Source organism: Festucalex cinctus, chromosome 8 (genome assembly GCF_051991245.1).
Source record: "Festucalex cinctus isolate MCC-2025b chromosome 8, RoL_Fcin_1.0, whole genome shotgun sequence".
Lineage (NCBI taxonomy): Eukaryota > Metazoa > Chordata > Actinopteri > Syngnathiformes > Syngnathidae > Festucalex > Festucalex cinctus.
Genome location: NC_135418.1, coordinates 13,520,739 through 13,542,982, shown reverse-complemented (window position 1 = coordinate 13,542,982; position 22,244 = coordinate 13,520,739). Strand labels below are relative to the sequence as shown.

Sequence of the window (22,244 nt, the reverse complement as noted above, 5' to 3'; positions counted from 1 at the left end):
AATTTGGGATATAACTTGAATTTCAATTAAATGTTAATCGCATCCTGACCCGAGGACAAACACATCTGGTCCTTCTAATGCGTACGCATGGTGCATGGACACACTTGCAGCTGTTTGTTTTGTGTTTAAAGAATGCCAGCATCGTATCTATTTGGTTCAACCTCATCGTTGATTTGGTGCCATCACAATCCCCACACACAGCAGGCGGCTGTTTTCAGCTGCAGTGCTCCCATTGTATGTAAAACCTGACCAGATGGAATACTCGCTCCCGAACACTCTTGACACTTGGCAGCACAAAAACTTGATGATCTGCAGTAGAAGTTGAACAGATGTTTGTCAAGAACCAAAAGATAGCAAATGTTGTGGCAAAGGTGTTGTGTTTAAGAGGCCTAGTTGAGATGTTCCAGAAAAAAATTCCACCTGTTGTTGAACCTAACACTTACTTTATAAATATTAACGAAATATTTTACTGTGTTACATACTACCTATTGGATCATTATTGTTACTATTATATTATTATTATTATTAGTAGTAGTAGTAGTAGTAGTAGTAGTAGTAGTAGTAGTATTAAAACTTGACATGCTAGAGAAAAACATGGGCGCATTCAGAATCAGCGGAAAAATAATCTCTGATTTAAAAAAAAAAGAAAAAAAGAAAGAAAATACTATGTAAATTTCCCGCCACCTCCCATACGGACTTGATGGTTTTGTGACAACCAATCATTGAATAGTATCATGTTTGCATCATATCGCGAACCACACTGCATTATGTGGATTATTTTGTTGTAATACTTTATGGCCCTTAAAGCGGAAGTCAACCCAAAAACGTTTTTTAGTTTAAACAAAGCATTCTGATTAATATTACATTTGTGGAACATGAACTAAGCAGCAAAAAACACCTGTTTTTTTTTTGTTTTTGTTTTTTTCTTTTCTCAAGGGACAGCCATTTTGCCACTAGCTGTCGACTGAAAATGACATCACAGTTGCTCAGGGCTCAGGTAATGACCAATCACGGCTCACCTGTTTTCTGAGTTTGGTCATGTGACATTCGCAAGCTGAGCCATGAGTATTCATTCCCAGAGAGACTGTGACGTCAATTTCAGTCGTCAGCAAGTGGCAAAATTGGATAAATAAATACATATTCCACAAAGGCAATATTAACTCATTCAAACCCAAAAACATCTAAATATGTTTTTAATACTTTGTCCTGCACTCCCAAAAACGTATTTATGCGTTTTGTATGATTTGTTTTTGTTTTAATGCTGGAGCAGAAGGCTTTGATACAGCTTCTGACATGAAGAGATCCTTATTACAAAAAACGGCCAGCAGGTGGCAGCATGTTGCAACAAGCTCTTTTTCCCAGTGTTTTCAACAGGTTTGTGAAAAATGATGAACTTAGCTATATTCTGATGCTAATTGCTGCAAAACAGAAATAGATATAATTATACTTTTTTTCCTGATAAAAGAAGTGACTAATCTTTGTTTTGGTAGGTTCCATGTTTTTATAGCAATAGAACAGAATATTCTGTGGGCCTTGCAAAATCAGTCAAATTCCAGTAAAAGAGCCGAGCAAAGGGGGTTGCTTCAATGAAAATGGCTGGGAGTGAATGAGTTAATCAGAATGCTGTGTTTAGACTCATGGGGGCACATACTGTAGAACATAAAAGAAAGTTTCAGGAGTCTAAAAGAGGATCTGTGTTGTAAACTACTTCTACCTTTTAGAAGACAGAAAACTCTTTGTGGGCATGCTCAACAAGCAACAGTCTGAAGATGACGTGCGGCGCCTTTTCGAGTCCTTCGGCGGCATCGAGGAGTGCACCATCCTGCGAGGTCCTGATGGCAACAGCAAAGGTGAGTTTCGCGCTATTTATGACTTTGGGTCAGCACAGTTTTGTCACAGGCTACTGCGCAGAAATGATTTGGCCTTCCAATGTTGGTGACTTGGCAAAGTTCTCCTTAACCACGTCAAAGCAAAGTTATTTGTCGATGAGTGGACGGATGTCGTAAATTTCAAATGTAGAATGCTTTGTCCACAGGGTTTAATAGCAACTAATTTCCGAGAAACCCAATTAACCTTATAAGTCAACCTACATGGAGAAAAAGACAAACTAAGTCGAGCTGATTATAAGCCATCAAGCCTGGTATCATGCCAGTCAAACAGCCTTTTCACTGTGTTGTCACCGTGCTTGAAGTTATCACGGGGCTTAGCAGCCAACACTGCGGCCTGTCGATAACTAAGCCTGATGATTACAGTGGGCTTGATCATTCTGATGCCTCCATGAAGCTCCATTAACAAGAGTCCATCAGCCAGCGTGCGCAGCTAAATGGGCTTGAGCGCAATAATGACCGGCAACCTGATCATTCAAATTCATCAACAGGCCTTGTCAATACGAAGCGACGTCCCGTTGCTGTGGCATTTTAAGCCCCATCAGACGATCTCAAAGTCGTTAATGATGTCAAAGTGCCATGGTTAGCCTTCCTATTGAGTGCAATTCAACATCGAGCCTCGTGAATGGCGATCAGAGTTATTATAGTTTGGGAATTTTCAATGTAGTTAGTTTTATTTTGTTTTGAATTTAGTTTTTTAAATGTAGTTAGTTTTAATTAGTTTTCAGGCACAGTTGCTAAAGTGCATTGTCCAGTAACCACAAGGTCATAATTTCATAATGTATCTCTCAATTTACTTCATAAGCATTTCACATGCATTCAAATCTTAGCATTCAGCTTTCAGCATTCCCACGCAATTTCTCCAGAAATTGCACTTAGCCTAGTTTTTATTTGTTTTAGTTTTTTTATGCTTAGTTTTAGTTAGTTTCATTTAGTGCTGTCAAAGTTCAAGCGTTAACTAATTAATTAATCACAAAAATTATCGTGTTAATCATTGTATTACCACAGATTAATCACACTATTAATTTTGACCGCAGATGATCCTTTTTAGCCAACAGTGGATGGTTACATTAACTGTAGCTGTTGGAGTTTGAGCAATAAACATAGCTACATGCATTCAAGTAAAGCATTTAATAAATGTTTACATATGCCGTAGGTCATTTTTTCCCATTTTAAATTATGCAAATAATTAATTGATTAGAAAAAGCAGGATGAGCGTGTGCAGCGGGCAAAAATGTTGGGGAAAAAAGCTTTTTTAAGTCAGTGATTAATCATGATTAATCAAAATTCTACGATATGATTAATCTGATTAAAAGATTTTATCGTTTTGACAGCTCTAGTTTCAATACTACTCATTTTTTTAGATATGTACTGTGCACAATATTTAATAAACAACATGGTAAAATGAAGAAAGTTACACATTTCTTACCTAGCAAAGGTGCTTTTCTATTACCTGCTGCTAGATTACGTCGCATCTTTATTCTGGTTAATATCGAAATATACTATATAAATAAATATAAAAATATATAAAAAATCATCCCCAAAGGTTCATGTATTAAATTAATTACCAAAGACTAAAATGAAGGACATTTTTGCTTTAATTATAGCTCGTTTTAGTTTCTTTAGTTTAGTTTAGTTTTTAGTTTTTTAGTTAGTTTTTGTTTTTTAAAATTTGTCATTTTAATTTTATTTTGTTGTTTGGATTTTCGTTTTAATTTTTCGTTACTTTTCATTTACTAAGATAACCTGGCTGGTGATCTTCCATAGTAACATTGCATAATGTTTGTCATTGTCTTTTCTCTCTCTTTAGGCTGCGCATTTGTAAAATACTCGTCTCACGCCGAAGCTCAGGCGGCCATCAGTTCACTACACGGCAGCCAGACGATGCCTGTGAGTAGCTATGCGTGAGAGCTTGTAGATTTATGTGAGTGGCAAGAGTCACTGCAGAGGTGAATCGCAACGAGCTTAATTACCTCCTAAAAGTTATAAAGTTATACTTTATTAATCCCTCTGTGGAAAAGTGTCCCCTGCCTTTGACCCGTGCCAACTACATCAGGGGCAAAGTCGAGCTTTGAAGCTGCTTGGCTCGGCAGAGCAAAATTCATGCTTAGAGAGAGACTTACTACTCCCTCTGCTTTGCACGGCTTTGTATCGCTCTTCACGGAAGGAGTCAAATATGCGCTTTGTGTACAACGGGGGACACAAGGTGATGTCATTCGTCCATCTGTACATACTAACCTACTGCCTGGTATGCGTGTGTGTTTGTGAATGCGCAGGGTGCTTCATCCAGTCTGGTGGTAAAGTTCGCAGACACGGATAAGGAGCGCACCATTCGCCGCATGCAGCAGATGGCTGGTCAGATGGGCATTTTCAACCCTATGGCCCTGCAGTTTGGAGCCTACGGAGCCTACGCTCAGGCAAGGCCCTCGCAAAACACATTTTTGCAACACATTTAGGAGCTGTTCACATGGCACCATTTTTGACTGAAAATATGTTTTTTAGAGCCATGAGAAAAAAAAATATGGAGGAACGTGTCCCAAAGTGGATGTTGTGTTTGGTTTTTTAAACCGCACTTTCAACTGAAAGTGGTTCCTGCTGCTCTGGAAAAACGCCACTACTTTTTTTCCAGATTTGAAACCCATCTGTACTGTAAACCAGGAGAACAAGGAATTGTGCCTGTATGATTGCTATGTAATCAGAAACGTAATATCACTAATCCACAGAGAATGAAGACTGAACAAAAGCCTCAAACACGTTGAAAGAAAAATTATCAAACTTCATTCAGGGGGGGGGGGGTTCCAATCAGTTTCTGACGTTTTTGGCAAATTTCGTGTACCGGTACATTTTATTGTAACTTTGGACATTTCATGGTTACTTTTTTTTTTTTTTTTTTTTTGTGCTCAGTATTGTTTATTTGACATTTTATGGTTACTCGTCTGCGATTGTCTGGCAACCAGCCCAGGGTGTCCTGCGCCTACTGCCCAAAGCCAGCTGAGATAGGCTCCAGCACCCCCCGCGACCCTTGTGAGGAATAAGCGGTCAAGAAAATGGATGGATGGATGGTTACTCTTTGAATATTTTCTTTCCTGACTTTTCTATTTTTGGCAATTTTGTGGACATTTTATTGTCATTTTTAGGATTAGTTTTGTTGTTAAAAAAAATTAATTGTTACTTTCTAAGCTATCTTTTTTTTTTTATTAAATTCTCTGACATTTATGTCAATTTCATAGACATGTTATGGTTACTTTCTGCCTTTTGTCTAACTTTTGGACATTTTATGATCACTTTTTGGACATTTTTAGGTAATTTTTAAAACTAATCTATCTTTTGCCTCTCTTTTTCTGACAATTTAAGAATATTTAATTATTCTTTTTTAAATATAATTAATTAATTCATTTAAAGAATATTTTATATTCAAAGAATAAATAATATATTCAAAAAATATTAATTTTGACTAATTTTTTAGAGGTTCACAGGGAGCAACGGCAGAGGGACTAAAGAGCCACAAGTTGCAGACCACTATACTATACTATACTATACCATACAATACTATACTATATATAACTATGAGATGTCCTAAATCACAAGATTAATCCGATTATTTAACATTATGAATGATTCTCTTTAAAGAAAGTGTGAACTGATGTTTGTATCAAAGCATAAAATAACATTTTTCACTGTGGTTCCCTGAAAATTTTTCATAATGCCCTTCATCTTACTAACATTTGCTTTTAGTTGATTTTAGAGTCATTTGAATTGTAACGACCTCGTCCCTGTAGGTGCAACAGCAGGCCGCATTGATGGCATCTGTAGGCCAGGGGGGCTACCTCAGTCCGATGGCCGCCTTTGCTGCTGCCCAGATGCAGCACATGGCCACCATCAATGGCCTCCCCGGAGCACCGCTAACGCCCACGTCAGGTACCGGCAGTAAAAGACATATCTATAATTTCATCTATAGCAGCTAAAAATGTGATATGCTTTAAAAATGGGGACAGCTGCATTGCAGTGTAATGAATAATGAACAGTGACAGTATAATGCTTATTTTAAAAAAAAAAAACTGAAATTATACTGTGATAGTGACTGTTATCATAAACTGTTTACTTTTATCTGCATCCATTTGTATCACACAAAAGATTATAGGGAGCTAGGAAATCAGCCTTGACATTTAATGTCTTTACTGGACCACTGGACCGCCCCCTCTGACATTTTGCAAGAGTTACTTGCTGCCCAGTCAAAGTAAAATTTTCCATAATGTCTCATGGGGGAAATATAGACAATTACTCACTGTTACCCTCTCTGATTTTACTCCTTCCTGGTTGCAGGCGGTAGCACTCCTCCAGGCATCAGCGCCCCCACAGTGACCAGCATCCCGTCCCCCATTAGTGTCAATGGTTTTACTGGCATGCCGCCCCCTCAAGCAAATGGACAGCCGCCCGCAGAGGCCGTCTTCACCAATGGGATACACCATTACCCTGGTAAAGCCAGAATAAACCTCTTTATAATGTACAGTGTTCTCTCGTTTATCGCGAGTTTATCTTTAGCTGTTTCACAGATTTTTTTCCAGCATACTTTTTTTTTCCAGCATTTTTTATTTTTTTTTCCCCCCCTGCGATGCAGTTCCGGTCAAAATGGGTTTTATTGTTGTTGTTAATGTTACGTGTTAGTTTTTATTAATACTATTTTTACAATATTTTAGGAAAACATACCGACTGGAAAAAAAATGGATGCATCGCCGTTATATTTTTGTTTCTGATATAAATGTTTTGGATATTAGTTTAATTCTATTTTATTATTATTGTTGTTATAAATAAATACTGCCTACTGTCTTTAAATAATGTCTATTATGTGAGAAATCGTTAAGTGAAGTAAAGTGCATTTTTAAAATGTGTGGTGAGGTGTTTTACAGCCTTAAAACCATGCAGGTTTTAAAAAATATTTAAAAAAATATCGCATGAATAAAAACAAATGTTTAGAATAAACAAATATATATATATATATATATATATATATATATATATATATATATATATATATATATATATATATATATATATACTGTACTGTATAATCAGTAAATTAAAAAAAAACTACTTTTAATGGGGAAAAATGAATGTAAATGAAAAAACATCATATATGATGAATGAAAAAGCATTTATAGTAAACTAAAAATCCTACCAAAATGAAAAATAAATAAATAAATAAAAATTATACTGTGCTGTGTAAGTACATTAAAAAAAAACAAAAGAAAATGTACTTTTAATGGAAAAAATGAATGTAAATGAGAAAAAGAACATAGATGATGAATGAAAAAGCATTTATAGTAAACTAAAAATCATACCAAAATGAAAAAACATAATAAATGAAATATATATATATATATATATATATATATATATATATATATATATATATATATATATATATATATATATATATATATATATATATATATATATATATATATATATATATATATACATACTTACTGTGCTGTATAATAAGTACATTAAAAAAAACATACTCTTAATGGAAAAAAATGAATGTAAATGTAAAAAGATGAATGAATGAATGTCGATGAATGAAGAAGCATTCATACCAAAACGAACTAACATAATAACAAACCAAAAAAAATACATATGATTAATGAGAAATTTAAAAAAAAAAATGAATGTGGATTTCCATTATCGTGGGTAGTTTTTGTGATGTAACATCCGCGATCAACGAGGGAACACTGTACAAATATCAAAGCATTGTTGCATTCCAACACACGTCCATCTATAATATTAGATGTGATGTGCAAAGGCTACTAAATACAGTGCAATGCTTTCGTACAAAAAAATGCTGAGAATAAAGATCAACATCCAATTGTATGCTATATGCTGAGCTACAATGTATATTTCCTTAATTAAGCACATTATTAGGAAGAAAAAGTACAATTTAAATGCAACAAAATACGAAGCAGGATTGGGCCTATTATTTTCTCTTGTAACACTGATTAATTAAAAAAAAAAAAGAACTTTATCAAATATTTGAAAAAGTTATTGGTTTGACTAAATAGAGGATATTTGTTTTGTTCCACTCTCAGAGGTATAGGAAGTTTGGTCTTTATACATTAGATACACCATTATGATGAGCTATGATGCTAATTCACTCCAAGGGAAGTCCATTTATTGCAGTGTACACACAGCGGATGATATTTTGCCATAATTTCAATGCAGCTAGTGAGTTGGGTTTAAGGCGCATTATTTTCATTACATTCATAAATAATGACCAAAAAAATACTTACTAAATAGAGTAGATTAACACAATTTCCTACCCAATTCTTAAGCAGAAACTATGTGAATCCAAATAAATCCAATTAATATAATGAAAATGTATTCTCTCTCTCTGCATTATAAACATTGTTATGTTGAACTATTTAATTTGTTTTTTGTTTTTTTTGTTTAAGAGGAGCTAGGAAAGTATTAAATGGGGTTGTTTTTATTTTTGTTTTCCCAGTGTTGCAAGAAGTGGTTTTTAGGGAGGACTCTGAGAAAAATGGCTTGGGCGTCGCTCCAAGGAGTTGTTTTGGAGTTCAAGGTGGCTGCTTTCTCTCTTCGCTATCTGAAGGTAGTGTCTACATCGACTTCCTATCTTCTCCACACCGTCATCCTTTAGTGTTAATATCAGTGTTGTATCGGTGGTGCATGCCTTTTCTTTGCTGTGCTTTTGCTTGTGGAAATTGTCGATAATTTGTGTTTACTTTTAGTTTTCACTTTGCTTTCTTGTACATTTCTTATATTTACTTCCAATGTGAAGAATAAGCGGTTAAGAAGATGGATGGATGGATGGATGGATGGATGGATGCAGCTCATTAGGATGTAATACCGTAATATTACAAAACATACCACAGTAAAGTGACCACCACATACTCCCAGTTTGGCACCTACGGATTTTTTATTTTTTTTTCATTTTGCTTTTTCCCCATGATTCCCTTTACTATGATTATCAAAATTAATCGATGAATCAACAAGTAATCAAATATCAACGTAATCAACAAATATTTTAATAATCAAGTAATCGTTTGGAGCCATTTTTTTTATTTAAAAATGTCCAAATCCTCTGATTTCAGGATATCAACAGTAATTATTCTCATTCACACATGTAAGCTTCTGTGAGTGAGTGAGTGAGTGAGTGAGTGAGTGAGTGAGTGAGTGAGTGAGTGAGTGAGTGAGTGAAAAAAATTAAATAATCCGTGCGTGCTGTCAAATTGTTGCGGGAGTGACGTCATGCAGCCGACAAATTCGCCCGGCCCCGTTTGCGACACGCCACCCCCCGTTCTGCGATTGGCTGGAGGGGTGTAAACACTGTCTTTCCACAGAAATGTCCCGCTGTTTACAAAACAAACACAAAATGGCTAAATACAGGCTGGGGGGGTCGGGGTTTCGGAAAAAATCACCACCAGACATTAAAAGAAGCCCATCGCTGTAAATTGAGAACTAGTTTGTTTGTTTAAATCCTGTATTTAAAAAGCGCCTTTTCCTGAGTGAAAACGGCAGACCGGGCCTTTAACTATATGGATTATTTTTGTTTGATTCTATAAACTCCATAGAAAACATAACTAAGGTTGAGTGTTGTTATTCTGTTCCCTTAATATTTTCCAGAGCTGTACAGCGATGACTGAATGATAGCTTCAGGACATTTTCTTTCCAAACATCTGGCAACTTTTGAGGAAACAATTAAGCTGGTGCACATTGGGAGAGACCAGCACTTCACACTGAGAACTAACCTCTTGCCTCTTTTGTCTCTTTTCCTCCGTTTCCTCATGTCATAACCCCACCCCCTCCCCCTGTTATTATATATTACTCGCCCTTGCCTGTGTGTGCGCTCCCCTCCATCTACATTCCTGCTCCGTCTCACTGCTGCTTTGTATGGTTTCGCTTTCTTTACCCTGGTACACACCCACTCCTCCATCCTATCCATCCATCCGCCCTCCACCTTCTTCGTGTTCTCTTCTGGAGCAGCTCAAAGTCCCACTGCAGCTGATCCTCTCCAGCAAGCTTACACGGGAGTCCAGCAGTATGCAGGTGTGTTCATGTGTGCGTATAAGACGGAGGGAACAAGTGAAGGCGATAAAGATTTTTGTTTGCATTTGCATTTTGGAACCAAAAGTGTCACGCTTGTCCGACATCAATTTATTCTCTGCTTTTTATAGCATGATGTGTGAGTGTGAAACATGTACACTCTATTGTCTGTTATCTGATCGATTGCTTGCCGTGCCCCGGTGTATATCATGTTGTTTGTGCGGCAAACGTGCTCTCGTCACGACTGTTATCTGATGGGTGTGCGTGTGCGTTTGTGTGTGCGCCTCAGCAGCCTACCCCGCTGCATACGGCCAGATCAGCCAGGCCTTCCCCCACCCGCCAACCATCATCCCGCAGCAGCAACGAGAAGGTAAAAAACATGCCATATTTGAGTTACTCGTCACATATTTAACACGTGTTTGACACGCTTGACTCACATTTACAGACAAATATGTGTGTATTTGCTCATATTATGTTCCCTTGAAAGAGCTCACAAGTTCAAGAGAGATTTGTTGAAGGCGTATTTCAGTTGTGGTGTGTAACTGAAAAGTCGCAGGTTTGATATCCCCCACCAATTTATGAGCTGAGTGCGTGAGGGGTCAAACGCAAAGGTCATAATTGTGTTTATTAAAATAGACATGATTCTAGCCTGTAAGATAACTGACCATGTTATCCTACAAGTGTTTGCTAGCTGCAAAACGGGCGCTTAATAACACAGGAATGTGACCTTGCTGCCCTCTTGTGGAGTACAAACAAACCAATACATTATCACGGAGACAACAAAAAGATTGTGGATGTTTGATATATCACATGATAGTTTTCCCCAACCTTTCTTAGACCAAGGCACACGCACCACAAAAAAAATGTGGCAAAAAAGTATTGGCCTATATAGTTACATTTCATTTATAAAAGAAAAAAAAGACAATATAAAACAATTTACTTCATCATTGAATGAAAAGGAGCAGAAAGAAGACAAGTCTTGTTGTATCTGCCCCGTTTCTCCCCAGAGTTCATTTAAGGTAACAAGGTGAAGTCACTAAAAAAAAAAAAAAACAACAACATAAACATCAACAACAAAATCAAGTCAAAAAAGAAAACAAAATAAATAAATACAATTTTGACAGCTCGTCTCAGAATCACACCTGTACCTACTTGGTTTACAATTTGATTTCTGACATTTGTAACAACAAAAATGATCATGGTTTAATGTTCAATCATAATCTCATTAATTTAAATGTAATTTTTTAATTAGATTTTTTTAATTTATTTATTAAGATCGTCTCCCCGTGCCCGCGTGGGTCTTCTCCGGGTACTCCGGTCTCCTCCCACATTCCAAAGACATGCATGGCAGGTTAATTGGGCGCTCCGAATTGTCCCTAGGTGTGCGTGTGAGTGTGGATGGTTGTTCGTCTCTGTGTGCCCTGCGATTGGCTGGCAACCAGTCCAGGGTGTCCCCTGCCTACTGCCCAGAGCCAGCTGAGATAGGCGCCAGCAGCCCCCGCGACCCTTGTGAGGAATAAGCGGTCAAGAAAATGGATGGATGGATTGAAAAGTCAGCATTCCTTTACACTTGTACTTGTTTTCTTTTTTCAAATCTTTTGAATATTCAATGGTAACATTTTTTGCGCCTTTAGCATAATTTGCAGAATGCTGTAATCCACCAACTCACAAAATTTCAACTATTCTAATTGAAGAAATAGTGGATTTGTTGGATCTCTAAATTGGTTTCTAGTGATTATTCTTATGGCTTTTTTTGCAATAAAAATATTGACTGAGTATAATATTTTATAGGCGTTTCCCCAAACCTCAAGGTCAGTTATGGAACAATCATAGTGTTGTATAAAATGAACAATGCTTTATTATCCAGTGAATCCTTTATTTTGTGCTATTTTTATCTTGATGTATATGTGATTTCCAGTTCAAATTTTCATCCAAAATAACACCCCAAAATTTGGTTTCTATTGATTTTAATACCAGAAAAATTTTACCCAGTGTGAAATCTGAGCCTGTTGAGTTGAACACAAAACTATTGTGACGTCAGCTATTCACTCCCCAGCCCTAAGAAATAGCCGAGCGGAAACAGTTCGGAAGCACGTGCCATTTTGGATTATCACAAGCTTGTTTTTAAAATAAAACCAGATAAAAACAAAACAAAAAAAACTGTGTCCAGAATTTTCTACAATAACCTCCAACGTTATCCTGACAACATCCAGAATTGAAAGGATTGCAGCTCAAAGACATGACTGTTTATTGGATGTCGTTAGATGTACCTAATGAAGCGTCCAGTCAACGTACAGTATCTTTTATTACTCATGTCCTGTTTTGCCCTCTCTCACTGTTTGCGTCTCCCGATGTGTCTGTCTGTCTGTCTGTCTCTGTATCGCATGCGCAGGGCCAGAAGGTTGCAACCTGTTCATCTACCACCTCCCTCAGGAGTTTGGGGATGGCGAACTGATGCAGATGTTCCTGCCATTCGGTAATGTCATCTCCTCCAAAGTGTTTGTGGATCGAGCGACAAACCAAAGTAAATGCTTTGGTGGGTAAAAATGAACAGAACCAGAAGATTATTATTTATTCTGATTATTCTTTTTTACTAATCACCTTCTTTACTGCAGCCCCTTGCTAACCTCCCCGCACCTCCCTGTTTCGAACCAAATGGAAAAAAAAAAAAAAAAAAAAAAATTACGTAGAGTTGTGCAACAACTAAATTGTGACTGCTTTGATTACTTTGTATCTGAAATGATTCAAATCTGGCTTGCTTTGTGAAGGACAGCAAATGCAGCTTTTGGCTTCTATCTTAAAATAACATATTACGATTAGAAATTAATTGGACAAGGGATTTGTTAAGGTGACCTTTGAATGAACACATCAGTGCCTAATGAGCATACATCATCACTCTAATGACATCCAGTACAAAAATGCTGTCAAACATTCTGTCTCGACAAAGAGAATAATGTTCAGTTGTAATTGTTAAACAAGTAGTAATTTTTCATGTTTATTTTTTATTGTTATGGTTTGCAGTAGTGAAGAACTACACTGCATCATGCCAAGTATTCCTAATATTTTGATGACCTTATTTAGTTACTTGATAGGATAAAAATTAGGGGTGTCAAAATTAGTGTGTTAATTTTGAGTTTATTTGAAGTTCCTTTAACACCACAAAAAAAGTGTGTACTGGGCGAATTCCAGCAGCAAACACGTCCATGTCAAAATTTAGCAGTAATAAATGTAATAATAATGCATAGATGTGTGGAGACTGGGGTCAAGTTATATTTTACAATTTGTGCAGAATTGCACAAGTTACTTCATATTTAAGATTAGATAGCTCTAATTATGAAAAAGAAAAAGCACTGAGCTGTCACCAACATCATACAGATGCAATTATGCCATCTAGTGGCAGAAAAAATGGCCTTAACACAAATCAATGTCACACTCGTTTACTCGTTCATCTTTTTAATTTTAACTCAATTTTATGAATTATGAAATTACTGTATCAGTTACTAAAAGATGCAGCTATATTTGTAATAGTTTAACATGTTTTATGTTAACACAAGTTAACATTGTACTGCGCTTAATCATGAGTTAACTATGGAAGTCATGCGATTAATTACGATCAAAAATTTTAAGCGCCTGACATCACTAATAAAGAGAGCATTATTGCCTTTTCAAAGGAAAAATGTTTGATACAGCTCTTGGACTGGCTCTCATCAAAATTGTTTGGGCGTGCCTAATGAAGTGTCCAGTGTGCGCAGTGCAAATATGAACACACAGCTTGAATTAGAGACGTGGAAGCCAAAAACAATTACATTGAACAGAAGCACAACTGTGTCGATATTTTTGGTTTTACTGTAAACCCCATCATTTCATATTGTGATTTTGGTTGCATGCTCTTATTATTGTGATCCTGTTGTTGTTTTTGTTGTTGTTGTTCAAATATGATTGTAATATATTTTACTCCTTGTAGCATTATGGAAAACTTGTGTTGATTTGTAATATGCACAGATGACTTCATACAGCTACTATTCAATTCAAGTGCTTCATCAATGAATCTCATACTCACACTTTTGTAAGCATTGCTCATTGAACGCAACACTGACCTGTGCTTCCTCTCTTTACTGTATTCACCCTCTCACCAGGTTTTGTAAGCTTCGATAACCCAGGCAGTGCCCAAGCTGCCATCCAGTCAATGAACGGCTTCCAGATCGGCATGAAAAGACTCAAGGTGCAGCTGAAGAGGCCAAAGGACGCAAACCGCCCCTACTAGCCCCGGCCCCAGCCAGCCGCTGCCATCCATGGTGGCCGGGGTAGCTGTCGCACACGGGGGAAGACAGGTCAGACCTCCAGCTCACATTTGCGCTCACGCTAGTCTGATGGGTGATTAACCGAGCCGCTGCATACACACGCTGACGCACATCGTATTGACGGATGCTGAAATGGCAAGGCCGTTTATGAAAGTGCCTGATGTGGTTTCACTAACCTTTTAGAAATGTCATAAAACGTTTGCAGATGCCTAATAAAAAGCGGATCATCTGCAAATTGCTTGTAAAGAACAGTGATGTAGCATCACCGAGAGTTCAAGCAGCCGTTTTTAAATGTTAATTTCACCATCGTTGTTTGGACTGATGACTGTAAGCGACAGTCGTCCCCCTGATAAGCTACATCTGGCAGCTGTATTGGTATGTGAAAAAGCAACACACGTACACTATGTGGACAAAAGTATTGAGACACGTCTCTTCTTTCAATCAGAAGTTGAACACACTAATCAGTTCCTCCTAATAAAAAAAAGTTAATATTTTGTCTATAATTAATATAACTTCATTACTTTTCATGTACAATTATTACATTTAAAAACTAATTGTTCCACTTGCTGTCGATTGAAGATGACATGACATGTGCCGAGGAAGTAGGTAACAACCAATCATGGCTCAGTTTATTGGCCAAACCCGGAAAACAGGTGAGTCGTGACTCGTCATTACCTACTTCCTCTTCAATCACAGGTGATGTCATCTTCAGTCAACAGTAAGTGAGAAAATTAGTTTTTAAAGATATTAATTGTACATGAAAAATCATGAAGTTATCACGTTAATTTATATTAACTTTTCACTGCTGGAAATGTCTCAATGAGTCAACTATCTCTTTAATACATTAACACCTTGTTAGCAAACAATGCTTTTTGACATTCATTGCAACAACATTTCAAAGAGTGACCCAGTGCGTTTCCACTGTAGGTAACAGATAGTAGGGAAATGCTTCAGCATGTTGTAGAGAAAGAATTGCCCCCAAAGAAAGAGGCATTTATTACTTGGAAGGCAAGTAATTGTGCCGTTCCTCTTTGTCTCCTCCCTTCATCTGCATGATGGAGAGTTCAGACTGTGTCGTTCATTCACTGCTGATGACTTAATTCAAGGGCAACTTATCACCCACTCACAAACTAACTGATCCATATAAAGACCGTGTCCCGAGGCAAAGCACTGCAGGAAAAATAGGGCAAATTCAAATGAATGTGTCACCATTCCTTCCCATACACAAAAATATGCCACCGCCCTAACAGTTTATAATGATGTTGACATTTCAAAACATTAGGCTTTTTGTCATTCTCAGTTTCACTATGACTATGTCCAGATAGTCAAATGCACTGTTTTTGTTTGGGACTCCAAAACAATAGCAAAAACAATCTTGAGTATAAATTTGCTTTTCTAAACCATACAAAACATGATGAAATAGTAATAGCCCTATATGTTTTTTGGAATGGTAAGATGTACACACACACACATATATATATATATATATATATATATATATATATATATATATATATATATATAATTTTATTTTTTTTAATTAATTAATTTATTTTTTTTCCCACCACAGTGACGTTTACTTAAAAAATGGCGGGAAAGAAGTAACTTATTTTAAGCACCAGGATCCCACACCATGTACCTTTGCCAACGGAAGAAAAAAGAATGTTGTTTTGCCTCATTTTAAATCCATCTGCGTTGTGTGTACTAGCTTGTTATAGCTTTGTTTTTGCTAATATTAAGCTCCCTAATGCTTCACATGTAGCTTTGTCCTCATAAATGCTAAGCTCGCAAATGCTATGATAGTAGTGTCGCCCTTGTTAATGCTAAACTCGATAATGCTACGCTACTAGTTTCGTCCTCGCTAATGCTACACTCAATGCTACACTAGTAGCATTGTCCTCGATAATGCTAATCTAGTACGCTGGCTAATGTTAAGCTAGCTCATCTAAGTTAAGAAGGTGAGCAAGGCGGCTAGCGGCCGCATTTGTAAATTGACTTCCGTTTGTTACAGAGAGGCCAACAACTAGACGTTAAAGCAGACAATTATTCCGTTGCTAGTGTCTCACACACAGACACATACTAACTACATACGGACACAACTACACATTAAGGGAAACCGGTGATCGCATTCAAATGTTCCTCCTGACGATATGCATTGGCACATTCTGAATCAAAAGGGAAAATTATAAATGTAATTTACAACAGCCAATCCGCTACTTAAGTCGAGTCACCCGGTATTTGGTATTAGTGAGTACTCGTACTGGAATCGGTCTGCAAAAAAGTGATATCGAACATATAGTTCCTTTTATTATTGAAAATGATCAATACTGTCTGACACAAGATAAGAATTAAGACCAAACTATATCTTTCAGTACAAATTATTCACAAGGCATTATATTATGACGAAGATGACGAAGATCAGCAAACTTTATTGACCTAAAATGTTCTGTCTATTGTGTGTTCCAGGTTTTGTAGAGCTGAATTATATGTTGATTATTTGCTACCCGCTGTAGAATGCAAACTCAACATGTGGAACACTGAGGCTGCTTCAGAAGGTGAGGACATCGAGGCAGCGAGAGTCAGAATCATGGAAAATTCCTTTTGGATGTACGAAAAACTTTGGAACTCAGTGAGAATTTGTACCACCTCGGTTTTCCCCTGAACCTTTTCTTCTGCACACAACAGTACACACGCTCCCACACAAACAAACAAATACATCCTTCCACTCAGAACCCTGCTTGAATGACAGCTACCTTTTTTGGACCACAGTGACTTTTACTTGAACAATGGCGGGAAAGAAGTAAAAGACATAAAATATTTTGAGTGACCAACCCTGATGAACTCTTAGAGGGAACAACGGCTGTCAAAGTCCAGCAAGAACAATATAAACTTTTTAAAAACTGAATAGCGGATTCCTGAAGGAGATATTTTTTGGTCTGATTTGAGTTTGAGACGCAAAGGAACAAATTCCAGAAGAGAGACCGTAAGTATGACGTTATCAGGACAAAAATTGGCTTGGATTTGGGATGACGTGTCTTTAGCTTCGGAGTGCCTGTCCGTTTCCAGGGGATACCATTGCCAAGGAGAACCATAGCAACGGTCTCCAGGGAGTCTTACCTGTCATTCCTTAGTTGTTTTAGGGACCAAAAGACCAAACGTTTTTATTGCTGAGGACTTGTAGCGCTAAAATACTTGGACCACTGCATCTCTTTCCGCCAATTGGCTCAAGAGTTGTACTAAAAAATAAAAATAAAAATAAAGTGTACATTTCCAGTATATATACATACAACGTGTGTATATACATACAGTATATATTGCCAATATGCTTTTGGAATACAGGCAAAACTATTTCAGACGACCAAATGGGGTCTCTCACTTTGTTAGTTTACAATCACTCCAAAATGTTATTTTATTTGTCCTTGATTTGTCTTGGAAGGGACGGAGAGTGCATGGGAGGGGCTGCTCCGCATCACAGCCTTATCTTTTTTAACTTAACATCCTAACCTCATAGATAGAGTAACATCATGATCTATATGAACTTGTTTATATTTGCAGTACATATACAGTATACGTATAACGAGCATTCAAGAAAATGTATTCATATATACAGCATATATGGATAAACTGATATTAATCCACAAACAAATACATATGTACTTATATGCACATATTTGATATATGTGTGTCTGTATATAGAACAGCTACTGACTATGTTGAGCTGTATTTTTTATTTATTTTGGGGAGGGGTGGGAGAGTTTAGCTGGAGTTTAAAACTTTGCTCTGCTTGGGATGATTCGCAAATATGGCAGCTCCCAAAAACTGCAGCCATTCCTTTTTCTGATATGCTGACAGGCAGTATACGGCGCTGCTAACGGATACATGCGTGTCAATGCACACGACACTGTACATATTGTCGAAAAATGCAAAAAGCCACATCTCAGTAGCAGGCTTCAAGAAAAATCAGACTCAAGTATTTTAGAGGAAAAGGACAATTATCTTCGACTCTATTCCAAACATATCTTTTATGCTTTGCACGCGCGCACACACACACACACGCAAAACTTGAACCAAAATTAATATGTCTCGCTACCCTTGCTCTCTCCCGCATTCGGAAAAAAAAAAAACATGCATGTAGCGAATGGGCTGTCACCATGTCAGGGTGTGCCTTGTCACCTGCAGAGTCTGCCATCCAACACTGTGCTCTCGCCAAAATTCAAATCGAATTTTTTATTTTAAAAATCACACACATACACATACTTCTGCAAGCAGCCAGCGCACTATTATGATGTCAAAACTACAACAAGATCCATATCAGTTCTCAGCTGTGTAGTGAAGATTCAATGCATGCATCCAGTTGGTCTATCCATGTCTTTGAGCTTTTCAAATATACTCACACATTATGCTTCCGATAAAAGTGGGCATTATCAAACCTGCAAGCACAGCTACCTACTAACTATCAAAGCTGCAAGCAAGGCACCTGTGACGAAGTCAAAATTAGGCTTAATGTGAGTTTGTAGGCAATAAATGGCTTCCAGTAGTAAATCAGTGACAATTCTTGGCATGAAGCATATCTTTTAGAGCGGGGGTCTCCAGCGGGTTGATTTCAAAGAATATTTGGACCATTCAATCAATTCACATTCATTCTGCTGGGGTTTACCAAAATGACAATTTTGAGGGCCCATAAAAATGATCTTATCAAAATTGTCATGATAAATTCAGTATTTAGGGATAAAATGTTAATGGGATACTTGACTCATTAAACAATTTTCAGCAGTGAAAAGAATGAATTTGATAACTTCAATATTTTTCATATACAATTAATACCTTTAAATACTATTTTTTCCTCTTGCTGGCGCCTGATGATGACATCACCCGTGCTAAGGAAGTAGGTAACAGCCAATCATGGCTTACCTGCTTTCTGGGGGTTGATCAGTAAACTGAGCCATGATTGGTCATTACATACTTCCTCAGCATGGATGATGTCATCATAAGTCGACAGTATGCTTTTTTCCTTTTTAAAAGGTATTAATTGTAAATGAAAAATAATTAAGTTACCACATTAATTATAGACAAAATAACTTTTTACTGCTGAAAATGCCTCAATGAGTCAAGTATCCCTTTAAGGTTATGATGTGAGGCCAGTGTCACTTGTGTACAACTGCTGTAAATTATTAAGAGTACATAAAGGTAAAAAAAAAATAACCGCCAAATATTCGCCATTAGTTTAATCAGTCAAGCCGTATTTTTTAGATAATTTGGGAAGCAACTCACAAAGTGAAAGAGGTTGGAAACTCCCGCTTTGGAAAATGCCGCCTTATGGTCCAAATCCTTCTGTAATTCAATACAAATAAATCAATAAGAACGGTAAAGTGTAGCAATAAGTGTGTGGAGAAAAAAAAAAAAAAGTTTATTCATCATAGTGACTGCACCACTAAGGAAGTTTTCGTATTACTTTAGAATACAATTGAAGGTAATGGCAAAATATACAGTACGTACAAAAGGTCACCAGAGTTATTGGCCATGCAGCTGCTGGAGATTACTCAATGAATATTTATACATGAATTTTTATAAGGCTATGTGGCACTCTTCGGTGTTGTTACCAGTTTTCCTATAAACGCTTGATTATTCCACATCACAAGAAATTCTATGATTGAATAACTGAAGTTTTACCCTCCAAAACGGGTGAGACAAAAACATTTGGGTCGACTTCCGAGGACGCCTGTGCACGGCTTGGATGCGCGAGCATGGCAACGCTAACAGCTTCAACTCAATCAACTGAATGTGTGGTGAGCCCGCTTTGACTGCAATGCAAAAACCAGAAACAAAAAGGGTGTTGACGTGAATTTGTTTGAGCCACAGGCGGCAGAACGCCAAGCGCATCATCTTCATCCGCCCGCAACTGTAAGCGACAAGTTTACACGAGGAAAAAAATAAGTTTTACGGTTTAAAACGACACCAGACAGAGCAGAAGTCTCAATATAAATATATATATATAGATATGTAAACATAAACCGATGAATATACTGTAAATTGTTTCTTTTTTTGCTCTGTTCTCCTCTGTACATAGGTTTGCATATTTTATAGGACTTTTACTTCTATCTTCAAGGACTGGATAAAGTACTTTAAATACTCGGAAAAAATATATATGAATGAAAACATGGTAATGCTCATTAAAACCAGGTACAAAAAAAAAAAAAAAAAAAGTTGCTAGGATACAGTGCGAAATGTAGGACCTGACCAAGGCATTTATCCAGAAAACAGTCAGGGAGAGCATTGACCTCAGTTAGAGCTTAGACACACGTTGACCTATTTTATAACAGAAAATACTTTAATAGGTTCTATTCATTTCTGTATTTATTTACAAGTCATGTCTGAGATGATATGCATGCTTTCATGGCATTATTTTTCTATGAGTTGGTACGTGACCAAATAGTTTTTATATGACACGCATGGGCCACTGTTGTGGTCCGCAGATGATCATTGTTCCTGTCTTCAGGATCATGCCTTCAGCACTTCTTCGAAAAACGGCTCCTATTGACCAAGTGATGTCAAAGACAGATTTGAATATTTATGTTGTATTTATTTTTTGCCAATGTGTTGATTTACTTCTGTTTGTTTGTGCTGTTTGACTCAAGATCTGAGCTCTATTGTTGCCACCGAGGGGGTCTTGCTTAAAAGTGCCACTTTGTATCATCGTCACATTACCTCTTCACGTGTCTCAAAAAACAACTGATTGATTATTCTGTTTCTGATGAAAAATTTGAAAGCGATGCAGTCAGCTACTGTGTTTCGAAGCCTTATGTACATTTTTGTTTATAACTTATGGAAGATAGCTTGGTTGGTTTAAAGCTATGATGATTTTAGACTACTTATACTTATGCAGTATATTGTATATAATAGTAATGTGCATATCAAACCTGGTTTCCATCTTATCATAGTAAAAAAAATATAGAATCAGAAATAAGTATAATAGGTTACTTTTGAAAATGCAAATTAAATGATAGATTCTTCTCATGGGTTTGATTCTATTTTATTTTTAATTCTAGTTTAGTGCTCCTCATTACCCAATTGTACAATCAGACGTTTGCCTTGGGGTCAAAGTGAGCTTCTGCAATGTAAAGAGTGAAATTATTAATAAACAAGCAAACGAAATGAGTGATATACCATTTTGGTCATTAAAAAAAAAAAAAAAAAAAAAAACTTCACTCCCCTTCTTCCATTTTCTGTATCTTGCTTTGTATTGTCGTCAGAGCTCTGATCTTGTTCAACTGTGTTTTACCAAGAGCAAAAGTCAATGAAATCTGCACTATCCCATCAAAACAAAACTGTCATTTTATGTGCTGTGATAAATGTTTTTTTTCTTCCCTAAACTCTACAGTGACTGGAAAGGCATCATGTGGTTTCAAAGTTACTATGGCGATGTACGTCCCAATTTCAGCACATATGGTGGGTGGGGAAATGAATGTTGCATAATTCCGCTATTGCCAGGTTCCTGAAGAACTAGCTTCTGATAGGCCAATGCGCTTTAGGCTCCTGCCCCCGACTCTCAAGAAAGATTGCACCAATTTCTTGTTCCCTTGACTCCTTTTTTGTAATTTTAAAATGAATGATGCGTCTCAGCTTAGGCCAATAATAAAGCACAGTCTAGAATAATGTGTCTTGTGTAGTGTCATGATTATTGGGTAAAAAGTAAAAAAAAAAAAAAAAAAAAAAAAAGTTGGTTGAAAAACGTGTTTGTTGCTTCAAGGAGCTAGAGTGTTATTTACACGTAATCAACAGTTCAGTTAGAGCCTTAATCAGTATGAGGAATGAGCGAGTACCGATATCCGATGTCAGTATCGTGCTGATACCCTGCCTTATTTCAAGGTATCAATACTCGTGACAGTCGCCGATACCAGTATCGGCTGCCCTCTTGTGGCCGTTTTACACTCAGGAACTAGAAATTACAAGAACAGAAAACTGACATTAATTCTGTGGAATTTTTTTTAAGGAA

The 22,244-nt window shown here is 37.0% G+C and overlaps 1 protein-coding gene across 5 annotated transcripts in view; it reads left to right on the top strand.

Annotated features, from left to right (window-relative positions):
• Nucleotides 1–21,451, top strand: part of celf4 (CUGBP, Elav-like family member 4) — a 117,506-nt gene extending 96,055 nt beyond the window's left edge. Inside the window, exons 4-14 of one of the 5 annotated variants that reach the window (XM_077528707.1) lie at nt 1,725–1,850; nt 3,697–3,776; nt 4,163–4,303; nt 5,666–5,804; nt 6,210–6,362; nt 8,386–8,496; nt 9,891–9,953; nt 10,240–10,320; nt 12,343–12,486; nt 14,087–14,281; nt 16,718–21,451. In XM_077528707.1, the coding sequence (XP_077384833.1) occupies nt 1,725–1,850; nt 3,697–3,776; nt 4,163–4,303; nt 5,666–5,804; nt 6,210–6,362; nt 8,386–8,496; nt 9,891–9,953; nt 10,240–10,320; nt 12,343–12,486; nt 14,087–14,214 (1,166 nt within the window). In that variant the 3' untranslated portion in view covers nt 14,215–14,281; nt 16,718–21,451. Of the gene's footprint in view, nt 1–1,721; nt 1,851–3,696; nt 3,777–4,162; nt 4,304–5,665; nt 5,805–6,209; nt 6,363–8,385; nt 8,497–9,890; nt 9,954–10,239; nt 10,321–12,342; nt 12,487–14,086; nt 14,282–16,717 lie in introns of all 5 variants that reach the window. The other 4 variants (XM_077528708.1, XM_077528710.1, XM_077528706.1 and 1 more) reach the window with 4 other exon arrangements.
• Nucleotides 21,452–22,244: the final 793 nt, after the last annotated feature.